This window comes from Budorcas taxicolor, chromosome 11 (assembly GCF_023091745.1).
Source record: "Budorcas taxicolor isolate Tak-1 chromosome 11, Takin1.1, whole genome shotgun sequence".
NCBI lineage: Eukaryota > Metazoa > Chordata > Mammalia > Artiodactyla > Bovidae > Budorcas > Budorcas taxicolor.
In genome coordinates this window covers 108,689,497-108,708,670 of record NC_068920.1, presented here as the reverse complement: position 1 = coordinate 108,708,670, position 19,174 = coordinate 108,689,497, and the positions used below count along the sequence as shown (strand labels likewise).

The 19,174-nt window shown below is 44.9% G+C and overlaps 1 protein-coding gene and 1 non-coding gene across 2 annotated transcripts in view; one reads left to right on the top strand and one right to left on the bottom strand.

Moving 5' to 3' along the window:
- USP39 (ubiquitin specific peptidase 39) overlaps window positions 1-7,071 on the top strand; it is a 36,626-nt gene extending 29,555 nt beyond the window's left edge. The window contains exons 11-13 of the mRNA XM_052648378.1: window positions 3,916-4,051; window positions 5,556-5,642; window positions 6,592-7,071. Coding sequence (XP_052504338.1) covers window positions 3,916-4,051; window positions 5,556-5,642; window positions 6,592-6,639 — 271 coding nt within the window. The 3' untranslated portion in view covers window positions 6,640-7,071. The remainder of the gene's footprint in view (window positions 1-3,915; window positions 4,052-5,555; window positions 5,643-6,591) is intronic.
- TRNAG-CCC (transfer RNA glycine (anticodon CCC)) lies at window positions 3,281-3,353 on the bottom strand. The gene has a single exon. It is a non-coding gene; the product is annotated as a tRNA-Gly (tRNA).
- Window positions 7,072-19,174: the final 12,103 nt, after the last annotated feature.

Below are 19,174 nucleotides of genomic sequence, written 5' to 3'. Positions count from 1 at the left end.
ATGAAGGCCAGCTGTCTGCTAACTTGAGTAGGACGACAAAGGGGCTTTCTCTGAAAGACTAGGGGTTTTCATTCAGAGCTGGACTTCTGTGAATTGCTGCAGTCACCAGTCTGTGCCTGGAAGGAAGGAGCCCTCTTGACTCTAAGGCAGCCCCTGAGGCAGGACTGTGTGTTGATGGTAGTTCCTGCTCAGTCAGCACAGAAATTTCCTTTCACTGGTAGGAAGTTTCTTTTATATTATGGACCTGGAGTGTGTGTATTTTGCCACCAGTTACATTTGGATTTTTGGTCACTGTGACTTTAGTAGCTTGTCTATCAGAAAGCTTTGGAGAAGTTGAGGAAAAGATTACTTTTCCACTAGTCCGATGGAGACCATCACACTGTGTGACCATCCTGGAAACCTAGACTTTGATTATTAATGCAGTGTCGTCACTTTTAGACTAATACAGTTCTCATTATGCTCAAGTCCCCATTTGAAAAACCCTTTGTCAGATCTAATTCTTCTCCTATGTTTTATTCGTAGTAGAGATCCATCAGACGTGCAGTGATTAGCGGCCCCCTGCTTGTTTGGAGATAGGGTTTCTGGGGCACAGGTATGAAGTTTCACTTCCAGCTAGTTAGGTGGTCTCAACATTGGACTGTTTCATGGGGGGACAAATAGGGTTTTCCCCGTTGACTGTTTTCTAAAGCAAAATGATTTAACATCAATTTATTCCCTTTTGCCACTGAGACAGTTTGGGTTCAGTCATGAAATTTTTGAGTATAAATACTTCTGAAGACTTTTCTAGGACTTGTACAAAGAAGTCCAAACAGCTGTTGTTAAAGCTGAGAAGACAGTATGAGAAGCCAGTTCTTAGCAGCTGGCAGGCATTTTGGCTCTCTTGAGCCCTCATCGGTTTCCTCAGACTCCTATCTAAAATGTATTTTAACAATGGCTGTTTAGGGACTTCCCTGGCATCCAGTGGTTAGGACTCAGCACTTTCACTGTGTTCCACAGCTGGGGAACCGAGATCCTGCAAGCTGCGTGGCAGGGCCAGAAAAAAATCCCAAAAGCCCCCAAACAACAATGACTATTTATTGCAATCTATATGGGTGGCTGTCAGTTTTTGGAAATAAGTAGCTATCCTTAACACATGGAAAGCTGCATAATATAGTTAGAACAAAGTTGCCTGCTTATTAATACATGGTTTACATTGAAATTTTTTGTATTTTTGGACAGATGATATATTCATAAATTCATAGTGTAAAATTCAAAAGGAGATACATATCTAGAAATGATCCCTGGATGTGATCACTGTTACCATTTATTGTAAATCTTTCTAGAGATGATAGTGCTGTGTTTCATGTTATGAGTGGTAGCACAGCAGACAGTTCTAGAGATGAGAAAAAGGATATAATCTCGGGCTTCCCACGTGACACAGTAGTAAAGAATCTCCCTGCCAGTGCAAGAGATGCGGGTTTGATCCTTGGGTTGGAAAGATCCCCTGGAGGAGAGAATGGCAATCCACTCCAGTATTCTTACCTGGAGAATCCCATGGACAGAGGAGCCTGTGGGCTACAGTCCATGGGATCACAGAGTTGGATACAACTGAGTGACTGAGCACACACATACTGTCTCTTATTCTACCATGTATTTACATTTTTATAAATATCTGTAGGTGTCAGAAGGTTATTTTTTCCTGAAAATAGTATAGTTAGCTTTCTCTTAATAGTCACGTTAACTGTCAATCTACTTCCCAATTTGAAAGTTCTTGGTAATTGTGATTGCCATCTTCACAGTAAGCCTGTATTATAGCTCTTGACTTCATAAAAACTGGTATACATTTATGCCACATTTATACATCAACTGATAGAATTCAACAAATAAAACACAAAAGGAGGTTTTATTCCAAGTACATCAAGAATGCTTCCCTGTGTTTAAAAAATGAGTGTTCAAGTGTTAAAAATAAATTTGATGTTTTTAAGTCCCAATTGAAGAAACCTAGTCAGTAGTCCCTATTGACAACCAGAACTGAGAAATTTGGAAGCTGTGGGGGAGTCAAGATGGGTTCCATAAAGGAGAGAAAGCTGGTTGGGAAAAGGATAAAGCTTTTCAAAGCAGAAAAGAGGGCAGGTAACTCTTGGATCTTGCTGCTTCTGTAGTGCCTGGTTTCTGATGGGTTTCCTCGTCTGAAACTTTGAATCAATTAATCCCCCTTTTGTACTTGGGCTGCCCAAGGTGGATTTCTGTTACTTGTAACCATTTTGCCTACTTGACTAAAGGCAAAATAATCAGATAAACACAGTCTCATAAAATCAAAGAAAAAAACACATCTAAATGATCTGCCTGGTTTGCCGTATGTTAAAAAGCTAATTGATATATTTATTTTGGCTGTGCTAGGTCTTTGTGGCTGTGCATGGGCTTTCCCTAGTTGTGGCAAGCAGGGGCTACTCTGGCTGTGGTGCAAGAGCTTCTCACTGTGGTAACTTCTCTTGTTGTGGAGCATGGGCTTGAGAGCTTCGGTTGCAGCTCGTGGGCTTAGTAGTTGCAGATCACAACTTAGGGGTGGCTTAGTTGCCTCGCAACACGTGGAATCTTCCTGGACCAGGGATTGAACCCGTGTCCCCTGCATTGGCAGGCGGATTCTTAACCACTGAACCACCAGGGAAGTCCTGTTTTGCCACACTGAAATTGTCACAGTGATTGTATACGGTGATAACTGACATGATCAGGTGAGCAGGCTTCTATAGCCTGAGTCCAGAGACCAGGTACCCCCTGAACACTGCCACTGCAGCCAATTTCCTGACAGAGCAGAGGGTGAGGCTGTTACCCTTGTTCTCATCTCAAAGGAGATGGTGACTCTCATTCTCATATAGAAGAGCCTTAGCTTATGTCACCTGCTTAAACTTACACACAGCTCCGAGGTAACAGAGCCTCGATTCCAGCTCAGGTCTGAATGACTCCAAGCTCTGTACTTCAGACTGCTAGGTATACATTAATTTTTATTTTTGAATATTTTTTGTCCATGCCTCATAGCTTGAAGGATTGTAGTTCCCCAATCAGGGATTGAACCAGGGCCCTCGGCAGTGAAATCATGGAGTCCAACCACAAGATCACCAGGCATGACTCCCCTAGGCATGCTTTTATTTATTTATTTTAAAAATTTTAATTAAAAATATTATTTATTTGGCTGTGCAGGGTCTTAGTTGCAGCATGCAGGATCTTTCAGTTGTAGGATCTTTCAGTTGCAGGATCTTTAGCTGCAGCATGCAATCTCTTAGTTGTGGCATGTGGGATCTAGTTCCCTGACCAGGGATCGAACCCGGGCCCCCTGCATTGGGAGTGCAGAGTCTTGGCCACTGGACCACCAGGAATGTCTCTGAGCATGCTTTTTTTTAAATTAATTAATTTATGGTTGCACTGGTCTTTATTGCTGCATGTGGGCTTTCTCTAGTTGCAGTGAGAGGGGGTCTACTCTTTAGTTGCGGTGGGCCGACTTCTCACTTTCGTAGTTCTCTTGCATAGAACAGGCTCTAGGGCCCCTGGGCTTCAGTAGTTGAGGCCTGTGGGCTCAATAGTTGTGGCACACGGGCTTAGTTGCTCCGCAGCTTGTGGGATTTTCCCAGACTAGGGATTGAACCTGTGTCTCCTATATTGACAGGTGGATTCTTTCCCACTGAGCCACCAGGGAAGCCCTAGGCATGCTTTTAAAATATGCTTTTGCCATAGAGCCAGTCCTCCTAGTTGGACCCATTTTTTGTGGCAAACTATAAATTTCCACAAACCTGGGCTCCCTAGCTATTCAAGCCCACCTAGACCCAACTTCCCGAAATAGGGTTCCACAGCTTCGTGGTCCATTTAGGGAGGACAGTTAACCTCTACAGGGCAAACCTTGTAGGCTTTGTCTGATCTTCACTTTATTTTCCTCATCCTCAGAAATGTGGACCTGAGAGAGTATTTGTCTGAAGAAGTGCAGGCAGTGCACAAGAATACCACCTATGACCTCATCGCCAACATTGTACATGACGGCAAACCCTCTGAGGGCTCCTACCGGATCCACGTGCTCCATCATGTGAGTAGGGCTGACTTCTCACTGTGCAGAGTGGCAGAAGCCGGTGGTGTTCCCTTGGCCTTTTGGAAGGCAGCTCCTTTCAGTTTGCTCTTTCTTGTCCTTGACTTTGGGATTCTGTGAGAAACAGAGTTGTCAGTGACCAGTTTAAGGCAACTGTTCTCAATTTTGGCTGCACGTGGGACTTCCCTGGGGGCAGGTTTTAGACTGCTGAAGCCTGGGCCATCCCAGACCAGTTACGTGAAAACTGTAATTTGTGCCTGTTGATTTTCCACTGGGGCAGAGGCCAGAGATGCTGCTGAATATCTTCCAATGCACAGGCAGCCCCCACAGGCAGCAAAGAGTTTTCTGGTCCAAAATGTTGGAGTTAAGACTTGATTAGATTATCTGGAGGTGAGAACCAGGCATCTTGATAGTTTTAAAATTCTCAGATTTCCAGTGTGTAGCCAAGATTGAGAAGCACTGTCCTAGACTAGACTAGCACCTGCCACCAAAAGTGCCTTGGATTCACAGCATTGACATCATATGAGAACTCGTTAGAAATCGTAGAATCTCAGACCCCTCACATACCTCCTGAATCATAGTCTACCGATTAACAAGACCCTCTGAAGGGTATGAAATTAAAGTTTACAAAGCACTGGTAGAGAGGTTCTGTTTCAGCTGAAAAAAATTTTGTGAATTTGCTGAAAATGGGGGAAACGTGCTTAGGATGTATTTGGTATCATACAGATTACTGGCACAAATTGTTCTAACTTGATGAGTCTTCTGAGAATCTGGGTTTAATGATAACCAGCTTCTATCCGTCAAGCACTTGGCCATGTGCTAGATAGTACGCCACATACTTCATGTATGTTCATCTTGTTTATATCCCTAAACACACTTCCAAGACAGGTGTTAATACCATCTTTTTACAAGTGAGGAACCTAGCTTAGAGTTGGAGTAACTGATCTGAAGTTAGAAGAGTTGACATTGGAACCTGGATACTAGGTTTCACTGTGTTCTTATTAACCAGTCCTCGCACCAGGAATAGGGATTTTCATTATGGGATCCTGAGCTTTTGTTGTGTATCCTATTTGAACTACTGGAATATCCAGAATAACCGGAATATATTTGTCTTTGGCATTTCTTGAAAATTTGGATGGATGAGGCAGGTGAGCTTCCAGAAGTATCTCTGCCATAATCCAGGCATCTCAGGTGAGGAGTAGGGGCTTCCTCTTCTTTATCTGTGTTATCCTCCTAGTCTCTTCCTAAAAGACGAACAGTGTTTGAGACTCCACTGTGCTTTAAGGAGTCCTCAGCAGGACTTGTTTGTCAAGATCAACACCCTAAAAGCTCTTGACATTGAATGATGCCCAGCAGAGGCCTTATACTTTCTTTCTTAGAACTCTTGCTGGGTTATGGTCTAGTGACTGTTCTGACTTTTCTAGCTTTTGGCTACATCTCTTTACCTCTAAAACTCTATTGGTTTCCGGGAGCAAACTGACCTAGCCCTTCATACTCCTTGCAGGGGACAGGCAAATGGTATGAATTACAGGACCTCCAGGTGACCGACATCCTTCCCCAGATGATCACACTGTCGGAGGCTTACATTCAGGTGGGTTGGCTTCACTCGATGAGCGTGGAGGTGATGGGGTGTAGGGGCTGGTGAGAGAAGTGTTGAGGGTGAAGGCAGGGAGTGGGACTGAGTTAGCTTGGGTGCCTTTTGACATGCAGTGGGGAGTGAGGCGGGGCCAGGAGTGATCTTCAGTGAAGAGAAGGACAGGAAAGCATGGATGAGTTATGAGTGAGCAAGGAGGTTCTCTCTGTGTGCGGTCAGCCAGGTCAGTTTTTCAAATATGTGGTCTGATTTCAAGGAGGAAGAGCTCAGAATCATCTGGAGTCGTCTCTGAAGCTCTCCCCAGTTCCCTAGGCAAAGTCAGCACTCTTTGTGACCCCACAGCACTGTCCCATGTCTGTGGAGCAGCAGCTGCATGTTTTAACTGTCCTCTCCACTGTGTTGGGAGTTCATGGAACTGAGGGGCTCTATCTTCTCTTTCTTCTTTTTTAAAAAATTTTTACTTTTTGGCCACACCGTGCAGCATATGGGATCTTATTTCCCTAACTAGGCATCGAACCCATGCCCTCTGCAGTGGAAGTGCAGAGTCTTAACCACTGGACCTGCAAGGAAGTTCCCCTGTCTTCTCTTTCTAACTGTCCTAGTCCCTGCAGAGAAGGAAGACTGAGGCTAAGAGAAGGCCACAGCGTTATAAAAAAGGAGAGAGATACTGCTTGTTCCAAGGAGAACTCTTTGTCTGAAGTTGCAGGCCTGACTGTTGGTCCTTTTTCAGAAAAGGAGTTTGGAATGGGAAGAGAAGGCTGGGTAGAAGAGTGAAAATTAAGTGAAAGGGAATTTTCTGAAAGATTATGAGTTAGTTTTAGGGGACTTAGCAAATACACAGTTGGGGTGATAGTTTGCTCATTTCCTAGCACAGATTTAGGTGCATGATAAATATTTGTGGATGGAACACAGGCTCCTAAGTATCCATTGTATTCATTTCTTACAGATTTGGAAGAGGCGAGATAATGATGAAACCAACCAGCAGGGGGCATGAAGGAGGTGTTTAGAACTTTGCTCCCAGGGGCTTTGGCTGACGTTGTTCTGAGCACAGGTGGACGGCACAAGCCCCTGAGCCAGCTCTGTGTTCTGGTTCTCACCAGAGCATCAGTGGTTCATCTGCCTCGGATGGCTCCGTGCTGTCACTCAGCTGGTCTTTGATCATTTGCAGTAGATTGGTGCCCCTTTCTCCTCCCTGGCTAGCTCCCTTCTAGCAGGCCAGAACTCTTTTACAGATGTATGTAATTTATTTCCAAATAGCCAGGAATACTAAAGGACTAGATGGGTTTCTTTGAAGCATCAAAGCCTCAGGATTATAGGAATTAGAGCTTGAAGCCAGTAACACCCTTCTTCCATCATAGGTAGTTTTCCTGTGGCTCTCTTCATTTCTTGATATGTATTTTGGGATGGATTAAATATTTTCCTGTTTTTAAACTAGCCTCTTGTTTCATATCATTCCCTTGGGCTTCTGCCTATGGGGGGATTAAAAAGAAAGTCCTCACAAACTGTCTCCCCTATGATCTTTCATCTGGTGGACATCATGCTCCTGTCAGCCTGTGCGTGGTGTGTCAGGATGCATCCATCCTCTAAGACAGTATCTGACTAAAAGAGATAAATCATCATCAGTCTTAGCTGGAACTCTGGAAGTGGGCAGTTTCAGCCTGCAGTGCAGGGCTCCGTGAGGAATGGCAGAGGGAAGGAGGGAGGAAGAGTGTCTGACCACAGTACAGTTCTGAGAACGTCTCAGCCAGGTCAGCGGGGAGCTCGGAGCACAGAAACATCAAGCAGAAGTGGTTTTCGGCCAAGCTTACTCATTGATTATGAGTTGCCTGGAGGAAGTGTGGCCTGGGGCTGGGCACTGTGGCAGACCTGAAGATACAGCGATCTGGAGATACAAGTGTGGGGGGCAGTCAGTCAGCTGCAGCAAGTTCTCTATGTGGCAGGTCGGAGCCCTGCACCTCAGGCTGCCATTCTTTGCTTCCAGGACACAATAGAGTCATCCCTCAGTATCCTCGTGACCTTGGTTCCAGGGCAGCCCTAGACACCAAATTCTGAGGAAGCTCAAGTCCCTTATACAAAATGGTATAGTGTTTACACATAACCTGCACACATCCTCCAGTCTACTTCATGTCACCTCTAGATTACTTATGATGCCTAATACAATGTAAATGCTAGGTAAATAGTTATCAGGCATATGGCAAGTTCAAGTTTTACTTTTTGGAAACTCCTGGAATTTTTTCGCCTTGAATCTTTTCAGTCAAGGTTGGTTGAATCCACAGGTGCAGAACCTGCAGATGTGGGGGCCAACTGCACCATCTTTGTTTTCCTCCACCTCTTATAGCTCCAGCAACCCTTTGCAGGTTCACCAGGCCCTCTCTTCTCACTGTTTACTTTTTCCCCGGGCCATTTCAGCTATGTCTGCAGCTTTATTTACCAGTTTAAGGGAGATGATCCCAGTCTTCTCTTTTTTTCTTTTTGGCTGCACCTCACAGCATGTGGAACTTCCCTGACCAGGGATCTAACCCATGCCTTCTGTAGTGGAAGCATGGAGTCTTAACCGCTGGAGTACCAGGAAACTCCAGATGACTCTACTCTTAATCCGAAAGTAAGTGTAAAGTGAAAGTCGCTCAGTTGTGTCCGACTCTTTGCAACCCCATGGACTGTAGCCCGCCAGGCTTCTCTGTCCCTGCAATTCTCCAGGCCAGAATATTGGAGTGGGTAGCCATTTCTTTCTCCAAGAGATCTTCCTGACTCAAGGATTGAACCCAGGGCTCCCACATTGCAGTCGGATTCTTCACTGTCTGAGCCAGCATTGAAACCCACTCTTAATCTTAGACTCCACTAAATTCTTGAACTTTGGAGCCAACTGCCTACTTGGTATGTTTTGGGTGTCTTAAAGTCTACTCAAGCTCAGGATTGTTCAAAACTGAGCTTGTAAGTTTTCTCCTTGATCGTGACCCCTTTCTAAAAGTCTGTAGGTGAAGCGTTCCCCTGTTCATCTAGTCTAAACTGGATATTTTCCCAGGAGTCATCCTCGTCTACCCCTACTTCTCTTGTCTAATCCATTACAAAGTCTTGTCTTTTACTTTGTATCTCTTGAATCTCCCTACTTGTATCTCTTGAATCTCCCCACTTGTTTCCGTTTTTCCCACTGTTTAGTCACAACTATGGAGAAGGAAATGGCAACCCACTCCAGTCCCTTGCCTAGAGAATCCTGTGAACAGAGGAGCCTGGTGTGCTGCTGTCCATAGGGTCGTAGAGTCGGATACGACTGAAGCGACTTAGCATGCATGCATGCATTGGAGAGGGAAATGGCAACCCACTCCAGTATTCTTGCCTGGAGAATCCCAGGGACAGAGGAGCCTGGTGGGCTGCCGTTTATGGGGTCGCACAGACTCGGACACAACTGAAGTGATAGCAGCAGCAGTCACATCAAGCCCCAGCTTAATCTAGGTCCAATCAGGAGAGAGAAACAGTGTAAAAATTTGATCGGGGGAAGTTTGATTTCAGGAATTATTAACTGTAATGGGACTGGAGTAATGAAGAATTGGCTAGAAATAAAGAGGATAGGAGGGCTTTACAGGTGGGGCTAGTGGTAAAGAACCCTCCTGCCAGTGAAGAGACATAAGAGATGTAGGTTCTATCCCTGGGTCAGGAAGATCCCCTGGAGGAGGGCATGGAAACCCACTCCAGTATTCTTGCCTGGAGAAGTCCATGGACAGAGGAGCCTGGTGGGCTCTAGTCCATAGGGTCGCAAAGAGTTGGACATGACTGAAGTGACTTAGTACGCACCACGAAAGAATAGGAATAGCAGACAGAAGGAACAGCTGCTGCCCCTAGGGGTGACATGAAGTGTCCAAGGCTGAAATCCAGACTTTGCTGAAAATGTGTCCACTGGAACCTGTCAGGAATGCTCTCTTTAGTGCACTAAGGGAAACTGTTTACAGCGAGGCCTCTTGCTGTGCTACCGAACTGCCTGGGGAGAAGGGACGTGCCCGGTGAAGCTGCTGGCTGCCGTGCACCACTGGATCCAGGCACTGGAGACTCTGAGCACAGCAAGAGCCTGCTGCTGAGAAAGCTGCGCACAATGCCTGCAAGGGAACCCACAGGAACCAGAAAGCCACGCCCTTTCTTCCTGTGCTGTGTCTCCACCACCCTCTCCTGACAGAGCCTCAGTGGCAGCTGGGGGTGGAAATCTAAAGGCTCCAGTCCATTCACAGAGCAGGCAGAAGGGGTGAATTTGGAGCTGGGGGCCACTACATTGATAAGTGGCCCAGCCCATCCCTTTGATGACTCAGCCACCATATGTGTTTTGGCATACCCTTGAACTTGCATACTACTGCCACTGCAACGAAGACAGCTGTCTTTATGCCTTACAAAAACAGCTGCCCTTCCTACAAGAGAGCAGTTACCAACCTTTCTCAAACTGAGGTGCAGCTCCAAGAGTCGTATCCGTTGATAGTTATATATTTGTTGTCGTTCAGTCACTAAGTCACCTCCGACTCTGCGACCCTGTGAACTGCAGCACACCAGGCTCCTCTGGCCTCCGCTATCTCCCGAGTTTGCTTGAATTCATGTCCGTGGAGTCAGTGATGCTATCTAACCATCTCATTCTCTGCTGCTCCCTTCTCCTTTTGCCTTCAATCTTTCCATTCCCTCCTCCAGTGGAGCACATTTTGTCAGAACTCTTCTCTATGACCCGTCTGTCTTGGGTGTCCCAGTGTCTCATGGGCTCATAGCTTCAGTGAGTTATGCAAGCCTCTTCGCCCCACCAAGGCTGTGATCCATGAAGGGGCTGGTTATATATATTACTCCACGCATCAGTCACAGCCACACTGAATATTTGTTCCCTAAAGACTTTGGTTGTAGAGTTAACAAGGTAACTTAAAGATGGGAAGAAGAGAAAAAATGGTTAGTACAGATTATCATGTACGTGTAACAAGCAATTAGAAAATGAATAAAGCTACTTAGAGTCCTCATTTCTGTAAATGATTGATACCAATGCTTGCTTCTTCCAGCACACCTCTGTGTTTACGCTGCTCTTGGTTCACACCGCAGCTATTCAGGTTATTTACCTGGTGCAGTGGCCGGAATCATCAGTCTCTAAGGGCCTGGCTCCTTAATCATGCGGCCCACCCCACCCTCCCCCATTTTGCTTGCTGTAGTTTTTCATTAACCTTTGCTATTGTATATGGGCTTCCCTGGTGTTTTAGTGGTAAAGAATTCATCTGCCGATGCAGGAGACTCCGTTCAATCCCTGGGTTGGGAAGATTCCCTGGAGAAGGAAATGGCAACACCTGTATTCTTGCCTGGGAAATCCCATGGGGAGAGGAGCCTGGTGGGTTACAGTCCATGGGGTCGCAAAGAGTTGGACATGACCTAGCAATTGAGCATGCAGGCACAGTAAACATAGTCCATCTTGCCTCCGTTGTGTAGAAGCAACTCAGTTTTCCTTTGGTAATCAGGATCAGTCATTCAAATACAGGTTATACTCTCCCACTGTACTCCCCCCGACCCCCTGGCCATCTCTTGGTTCACTAGCATAAAGAGCTCAAAATGTCCAGGTCGTCGTCTCATCTTCTGATTCAGTGGAGCCATCGCATGTTCTAGTGGGAGAATTCCTTCTTTGGGAACTAAGATCCCCAAACCAGTGGGGCTTTCAATTGTTGCAACTGGAAGCAAAAATTCAATGAGAAGTCTGTTAGGAGCAGTAGAGGAGTCACTCTGACATCCACCTATTTTCTAGGCCCATGTATTAATATTTTGGCTATGGGGGAAAGATCACCATACAGTGGTCTCTGATTCAAAGCACATATTACATCCCATAAAACAAGCACTGCTGCTGCTGCTGCTGCTGCTACTAAGTCACTTCAGTTGTGTCCGACTCTGTGAGACCCCATAGACAGCAGCCCACCAGGCTCCCCTGTCCCTGGGATTCTCCAGGCAAGAACACTGGAGTGGGTTGCCATTTCCTTCTCAAATGCATGAAAGTGAAAATCAAAGTGAAGTCGCTTAGTCTTGTCCGACTCTTAGCGACCTCATGGACTGCAGCCTACCAGGCCCCTCCGTCCATGGGATTTTCCAGGCAAGAGTACTGGAGTGGGGTGCCATTGCCTTCTCCAAAACAAGCACTACGATACTATAATTTTTTTGTTTGTTTGTTTTAGGACCTATTTGCTCATTTATTTTTAATTGGCTGTGCTGTGTGGCTTGTGGGATCTTAGTTCCACAACCAGGGATTGAACCCAGGCTTTTGGCAGTAAAAGCACCAAGTCCTAAACCACTGGACCACCAGGCAATTCTCTGGTGATTCTTTCAGTTAGGCTACACACTTTCAGATGATGACGTGTTTGTGGTAAGTCCAGTTAATCCTATGGGTATGAGACCATTGCTGCGCTTGCTTTGTTATAAAGAATTCTTTGATCACATACAATGCTGTGTGGAATGTCATGTTGATAAGGCATTCTGAGAGTCCACAGATGGTGATGCTGGTAGAAATATGGGCAGGGAAGATAAATCTGTATCCAAAACAACATTTCCATTCCTCTGAGGTTGGACCTCTGCTCCTTCAATAATGGAAGATGGTAATCAGCCTGGCACCAGGTGGCTGGCCAATCCCGATAAGGAATAGTGGCCATACTGGGCACTCAGTGTTAATCGCTGGACTTGCAAATTAGATCCATATCTGCGGACCTAGACAGCATATTAAAAAGCTGAGATATCACTTCACCAACAAAGGTCGGTATATTCAAAGCTATGGTTTTTCCAGTAGTCATGTACTCACAGTAGTTATGTGAAAGATGGACCATAAAGAAGGCTGAGCGCTGAAGAATTGATGCTTTCGAAATGTGGTGCTGGAGAAGACTCTTGAGAGTCCCTTGGACTGCAAGGAGATCAAACCAATCAATCCTAAAGGAAATCAACCCTGAATATTCATTGGAAGGGCTGTTGCTGAAGCTGAAGCTCCAATAATTTGGCCACCTGATGTGAAGAACTGACTCATTGGAAAAGACCCTGATGCTGGGAAAGAAAGATTGAGGGCAGGAGGAGAAGGGGACAACAGAGGATGAGATGGTCGGATGGCATCATCGACTCAATGGACGTGGGTTTGAGCAAACTCCAGGAGATGAAGGACAGGGAAGCCTGGCATGCTGCAGTCCTTGGGGTCACAAAGAGTTGGACACAACTGAGTGACTGAACAACAATACAACTCAGATCATGGTAGCCTGTATTGTTGAGCCCATGCATAGTCTCTGTCCCTGCCACCATAGCTCATGAGGTCACTGAGCAGGTGCTAGGGGCGGCTGGAGGAAGAAGCTACTGGTGACATCCACAAAGCATCTCACTTGTGTACCCCTGACTATTAAGGATCTCTAATGCAGCAGATGCCTTTTGGTGGGCATTCATATGGAACACAGCTATTATTGCGAATAGTCTTACTCAAGTTGTCCATCCATATCCCTCTTCCCTAGCCTTCTTTTTCACTAATGTTACAATCCTGTGCCTTCTGAATTCCTGATCATCCAGCCAAATCACTGGCAAATGCCTCTGAATTAGTCTAGATCTGTTCTTCTGGCCATCTCACACTCCAGACAGTGAACAACCAAATATACCGCTTGAGGTGTGGCCACTAGAGGATTTTCCTTTATTTCTGTCTTTCAGTGTCACCCTGAGTGGGGAGGAAGTGCTGCAACTGACTGCTTACTGGTTGTGCCAGCATAATGTGCAGATCCATCCATAAACCTGGCTTGAGTTTTGTCATTTCTTGGCCAACTGACCTAAAAGGACACCCCAGGAGGCAATGGAACAGGAGTTGTGTCAGGAATCTGCTCAAAGACTTCTCTGGTGGGCTCAGTGGATAAGAATCCACTAGCCAATGCAGGGGACATGGGTTTGATCCCTGGTCTGGGAAGATTCCATGTGCTGCCGGGCAACTAAGCTAGTGTACCACAGCTGCTGAGCCTGGGCACCCTAGAACTTGTGCTCTGCAACAAGAGAAGCTGCCACAGTGAGAAGCCTGTGCAACAGCAATGGAGACCAGCGCAGAATTTTTTTTTTTTTTTAAAGGGATCTTCTCATGTTCACTTGGGCCTTTGGCCCTGTCTGAGCTTGGTCTTGTGTGCTAGGTCCACTTAATGGTAGGTTGCAGCTGTACATGCCCAGCGTGGCAAGGTGTCAGACGGCAGCCAGTTCATGACAGGAGGGCCAGGCTGCATGGCCCCCTGATGTCCTGTTGTTAGATGCTCCCTCCATCTCTACCACTTGTATAAAGTATTTCTTAAAGGAGAGTAAGTATTTGCAGAAGAGGGCATAGCCTTGCTCCCAAATCCTGGAGTTCTGCACTGTGATTCTCACATTGGTCCTTGCTGGAGGCTCCATACAGCATTCCTGCTTGCCATGAACACTTCAAGATATCATAGATTTCCTGGGTAATAAGGCCCAAGTAGCAGAGTATCTGTGCCACTTTAATTTACTGCAGAATCTTCTCTTTTTCTGGTCTCCATGAAGCTACAGTTATACAGCTGCAAGTGACTCCTAGATCGATCAAAATAGCACACTCAAATGTGATATATGTTGTCTCCAAAACTTAAAAATCCTACTAAATTGCCTGTGTGTGTGTCTGTGTGTTAGGTCATATGAGGTACAGCACCTTTGTGCAGCTACTTTGCATACTTTCAACCACTGATGCCAAGAAACTTCACTGAGGTGACCGTCCCTGAATTGTATTGGGGTTAAATCCCATTCTCTTGTGTGTGTCTTTTTTTAAATTTTATTTTTAATTGGAGGATAATTGCTTTACAATATTGTGTTGGTTTTTGCCATTGTGTATGTCTCACTAAGACATTTAAAAACACTTGATACAGGATGGTTGAGAATCCACCTGCCAATGCAGGGGACATAGATTTATTCCCTAGTCTGGTAATAGTCCATATGGGACACCTAATCCCTTGAGCTGCAACTACTGAGCCCACCTGCCACAACTACTGGTCCTGCATTCTAGAGGCCATGCTGTTCATTGCAATAGAGAGTAGCCCCTGCTCGCCACAACTAGAGAAAGCCTGTGTGCAGCCATGAAGACCCAGTACAGCCAAAAATAAATAAAATTGAAATAAATAATAAAATACTTGATACTTCCTGCTTATTGGACATTATGACATCCAGTGTCATCAATATAGTGGACTACTGTTTTGTGGGATATCAAGATGATCAAGATGTCTGTAGACTTTAAATGATAGAGAGTGGGAAAATTGACATCATTCTTATGAAAAAATGTGAAGGTATACTGTTGGCCCTACCAGGGAGAAGCACATGACCTCCGAGGACCTTTATAAACTAGCATGGAGAATGAGGCATACAAAGTGGCAGAGGCTGTGCTGTATCAGTAAAGATGCTAGATCAGTAGATATGCAGTATCAGTAAAGATGACGCTGTGTCAGCAAAGATGCTGATACGTCTGGGACAACATCTTCCACTGGAGTCAGCATCTGATTAAGTTTATGATTGTCTGAAGTTGCTCCCTAAGATCCCTGTGACTTCCGTACAAGCCCTCTGCCACTGTCATTCTTGTCTAAGCTACTGCCAAATTTCTCCCCACATGCACTTTAGTCAGGGTAATCTTTTAAAGCACCAGTCTAACTGAATCATTTCTTCCCCACACCCTGATCTCCCTCTTAAGACACTCCTTGGCTTTTACAATACAGACTGAAATCCTTAGCCTCTCTAGTCTTACCTCTCGGGACTTTTATCCTGATCTTGATTCCCAGACTCACTGGCTTTCATTCTGTTGCTCAAATGTACCACCAGATACCAGGCCTTTGTGCCATCTGCTTCCTCTGCGTGGGGTGCTCTCTTTGCCACTCTTCTTTCACCTCTCTGGCCCTTGTGTCTGCTCAACACCATGCATAGCTCTAATTGAGGGCACCTGAAGCTTCCCATTTTGTTTTCTGTGATTCTGCGATTAATGTCTGTGTCCTCAACTAGACTCTTAACTTCCAAAAAAGCAGACAGAAACTGTTTCTTTTGTGCCTAGTCATAGGTGGCTCAGACTGTAAAGAATCTGCCTTCGATGCAGAAAGACCTGGATTTGATTCCTGGGTCAGGAAGATCCCCTGGAGAAGGGAAATGGCTACCTGCTCCAGTTTTCTTGCTGGAGAATTCTGTGGACAGAGGAGCCTGGTGGACTACAATCCATGGGGTCGCAAAGAGTCAGCTGTGACTGAGAACACTTTCACTTTCTAGGGAAATGCTTGACACCTTGGAGTCAATGATTAATAGTGTCCATTAAGCAAATGGCGTAGTGCTGAGTCTGTGTTCTCTGTAGCCTTCTTTTGCACAGATGATTTTTTTTTTGGTCTCTTTACACCCTTCCCAAGGTGTTGATGAGATGGTTGAATGGCGTCACCAATGGACATGAGTTTGAGCAAGCTCTAGGAGATAATAAACGACAAGGAATACTGGGGTGCTGCAGTCCGTGGGGTCACAAAGAGTTGGACACAACTTAGCAACTGAACAACAATAGCAACAAAGGAGTTGACGATAGATGCAGTTGTCTGAAATGTTGGGGACCAATGTTGAGGCTGACTGTCATGTCCTGTGTACAGTAGCTTGCGGTCCTTTGTGAGGGATATGTGGCTGGCTTCCACCACTACTGTCTGAACAGGGCTCTGGGCTCATGTGTCTTTACATCTGTGATTTCAGCAGATGCTTCTTGTTTGGAGACCTCAAACTCTGGCCCATCGGAATCGCAGATGGGAAAGAAGTGAAATCCATGCTTTCTTAGCTGGATGTCACAACACATGGAAAACACATCCCAAATTTGAAAGATCTCTACTAGGGAAAAATTTGCAGTGTATGGGACAGTAAATAAATAAATATACATGATATATTTTTACTGGCAAGACAATGAAAAGAACATCCCAGTGTAAAATCAGGCAAGGGACTTCCCTGGTGGCGCAGTGGATAAGAGTCCGCTTGCCATATAGGGGACATGGATTTGATCCCTGGTCTGGGAAGATCCCACATGTCACAGAGCTACTAAGCCCGTGCACCACAACCACTGAGCCTGCGCTCTAGAGCCCGTGAGCCACAACTGCTGCAGCCCTGTGCTCTGGAACAACAGGAGCCGCCACACTGAGCAGGCTGTGCGCTGCAACAAAGAGTAGCCCCTGCTCACAGCAACAGGAGAAAGCAAGTGGAATCAACAAAGACCCAGCGCAGCCAAAAATTAACCAATTAATTAAAAAAAAAGAAAATCAGGCCCAAAACCCAAATAGGCATTTCATGAAAGATGAAACATAAATGGCCAAAAAAATTCTAAAAATAGTTTACTTAGTAACCAAAGAAATGCAAATTAGAATAACTAGAGATCTTTTAAACTTTAGCGAAGATTTGAAAGATTGCTAATATCCAGGGTTGATGAGAGTGGAAAAAAGGCACTTATTTACTGTTGAGGCAGAAATTGGTATGGCTGGCACAGAGCCAGATTGATGATACAGACTGTATTAGAAGTAAAGATGTACGTGGTTTTTGTCCCCAGAATTTCATGTCTTGGCATTGATTCTAAGGAAGTAATTGGACTGGTAAACAAAGATATTACTGCCAGGATTTTTATTCTTCACAACATTGTTGATAATAGTTGTTTTAAAAAACAAGGAGTTTTTGTCAAAAAAAGCATGGAGCAGTGGTGATAGGTATCTATATTTATTAACATGAAAAGATTTTTTTTTTTAATTTAAAAAATTGTTTACTTTCCTTGATTGATGTATAGCTGGTTTACAATGTTGTGTGCCAATTTCAGGTGAGCAGCAAAGTAATTCATACACACACACACACGTATATATACTCTTTCATTTTTCCATTCTAGGTTATTATAAGATATTGAATATAGTTCCCTGTACTATATAGTAGATCTTTGTTGTTAATTTTAGAGGAAAGATTATTTTAAATGAACAAAGCAGTTTACAAAACTGTGTGTATAGGGTATTCCCGTATTTGTAAATCTGTTATATCTATCTTCGCACGTGTGGAGAAAGGTTTGGAATAATATGTTATATATGTTATAAATGTTATAACGATTGTGTTATAGATTTAAAACTTCAGTTATTAAGCAGGGGGACATATCCATAATTGTCTTTATTTCTCTATAACTGAACTTGTTTTGGCTTGTAAGTTCTTCCTACTTAATATTTCCATTTGAAAACAACCCAGTCCCTTCTTGTTTAAAATGCAGGCAGCTCATCTTGGGTGACCACGCACTGAGCCTTCCTTTTGTTTCCCCTGAGACTGATTGACAGATTACACTGTCTTGAGGAGAAATGTTGACAACTGTGCTCTCCTGGGCCCTCCAGGTCCCCTCCCCCAAGTGTCACTCATTTTGCCTATCTTTGCTATCTCACGTTGGCTGCACAAGTATGATTTCTAATCCTCTCCAGGTCCTTGGAATTTTCACTGCTTCATCACCAACTGTGGGCTCTTGTGGGCCCGTCCATCTTGTTAGGAAAAAAGCATAGAGCCCATCCTGATGGCCTCTGGGCTGTAGGGTGTGCTTGCTCTTCTGTATCAAGTCAAAGATGATGGCATCTGCCCCATCACTTCATGTCAAATAGGTGGGGAAACAATGGAAACAATGACAGACTTTATTTCGGGGGCTCCAAAATCACTGCAGATGGTGACTGCAGCCATGAAATTAAAAGACACTTGCTCCTTGGAAGAAAAATTATGACCAACCTAGACAGCATATTAAAAAGCAGAGACATTACTTTGCTGATGACGGTCCGTCTAGTCAAAGCTATAGTTTTTCCAATAATCATGTATGGATGTGAGTATAGGACCATAAAGAAAACTGAGCACTGAAGAACTGATGCTTTTGAATGGTGGTGTTGGATAAGATTCTAGAGTCCCTTGGACTGCAAAGAGATCAAGCCAGTCAATCCTTAAGGAAACCAGTCCTGAATATTCATTGGAAGGACTGATGCTGAAGCTGAAACTCCAATACTCTGATGTGAAGAGCCAACTCATTGGAAAAGACCTTGATGCTGGGAAAGATTGAAGTCAGGAGGAGAAGGGGGCAACAGAGGATGAGATGGTTGGATGGCATCAGCTCAGAAGTTTGAGTTGGAATTGATTCTAAAGAAATAATTGGACTGGTAAACAAAGATGTTACTGCCAGGATTTTTATTCTTCACAACATTGTTGATAATAGTTGCTTTAAAAAACAAAAAGGTTTTATAAAAAAAGCAATTAGCAGTGATATGTTGGAGTTAGTGATGGACAGGGAAGCCTGGCATGCTACAGTCCATGGGGTTGCAAAGAGTCAGACGTGACTGAGCAACTAAACTGAAGTGACTGACTGAGGGGCTCCCTCTGAGGCGGCCCCCAAGCCCTCCTACCTGGGTCCCTCCCAGAGTCCACTCTGATGTGTCCTCCTCAGGCCATACCCTGGCAACTGAAGAACAAGCCCTCCATGCACTGGGGCCCTAACCCCAGGGGCTTCTCCTTCCCACCTTCTTTGGGAGTGCAGGGTGCTGAACACA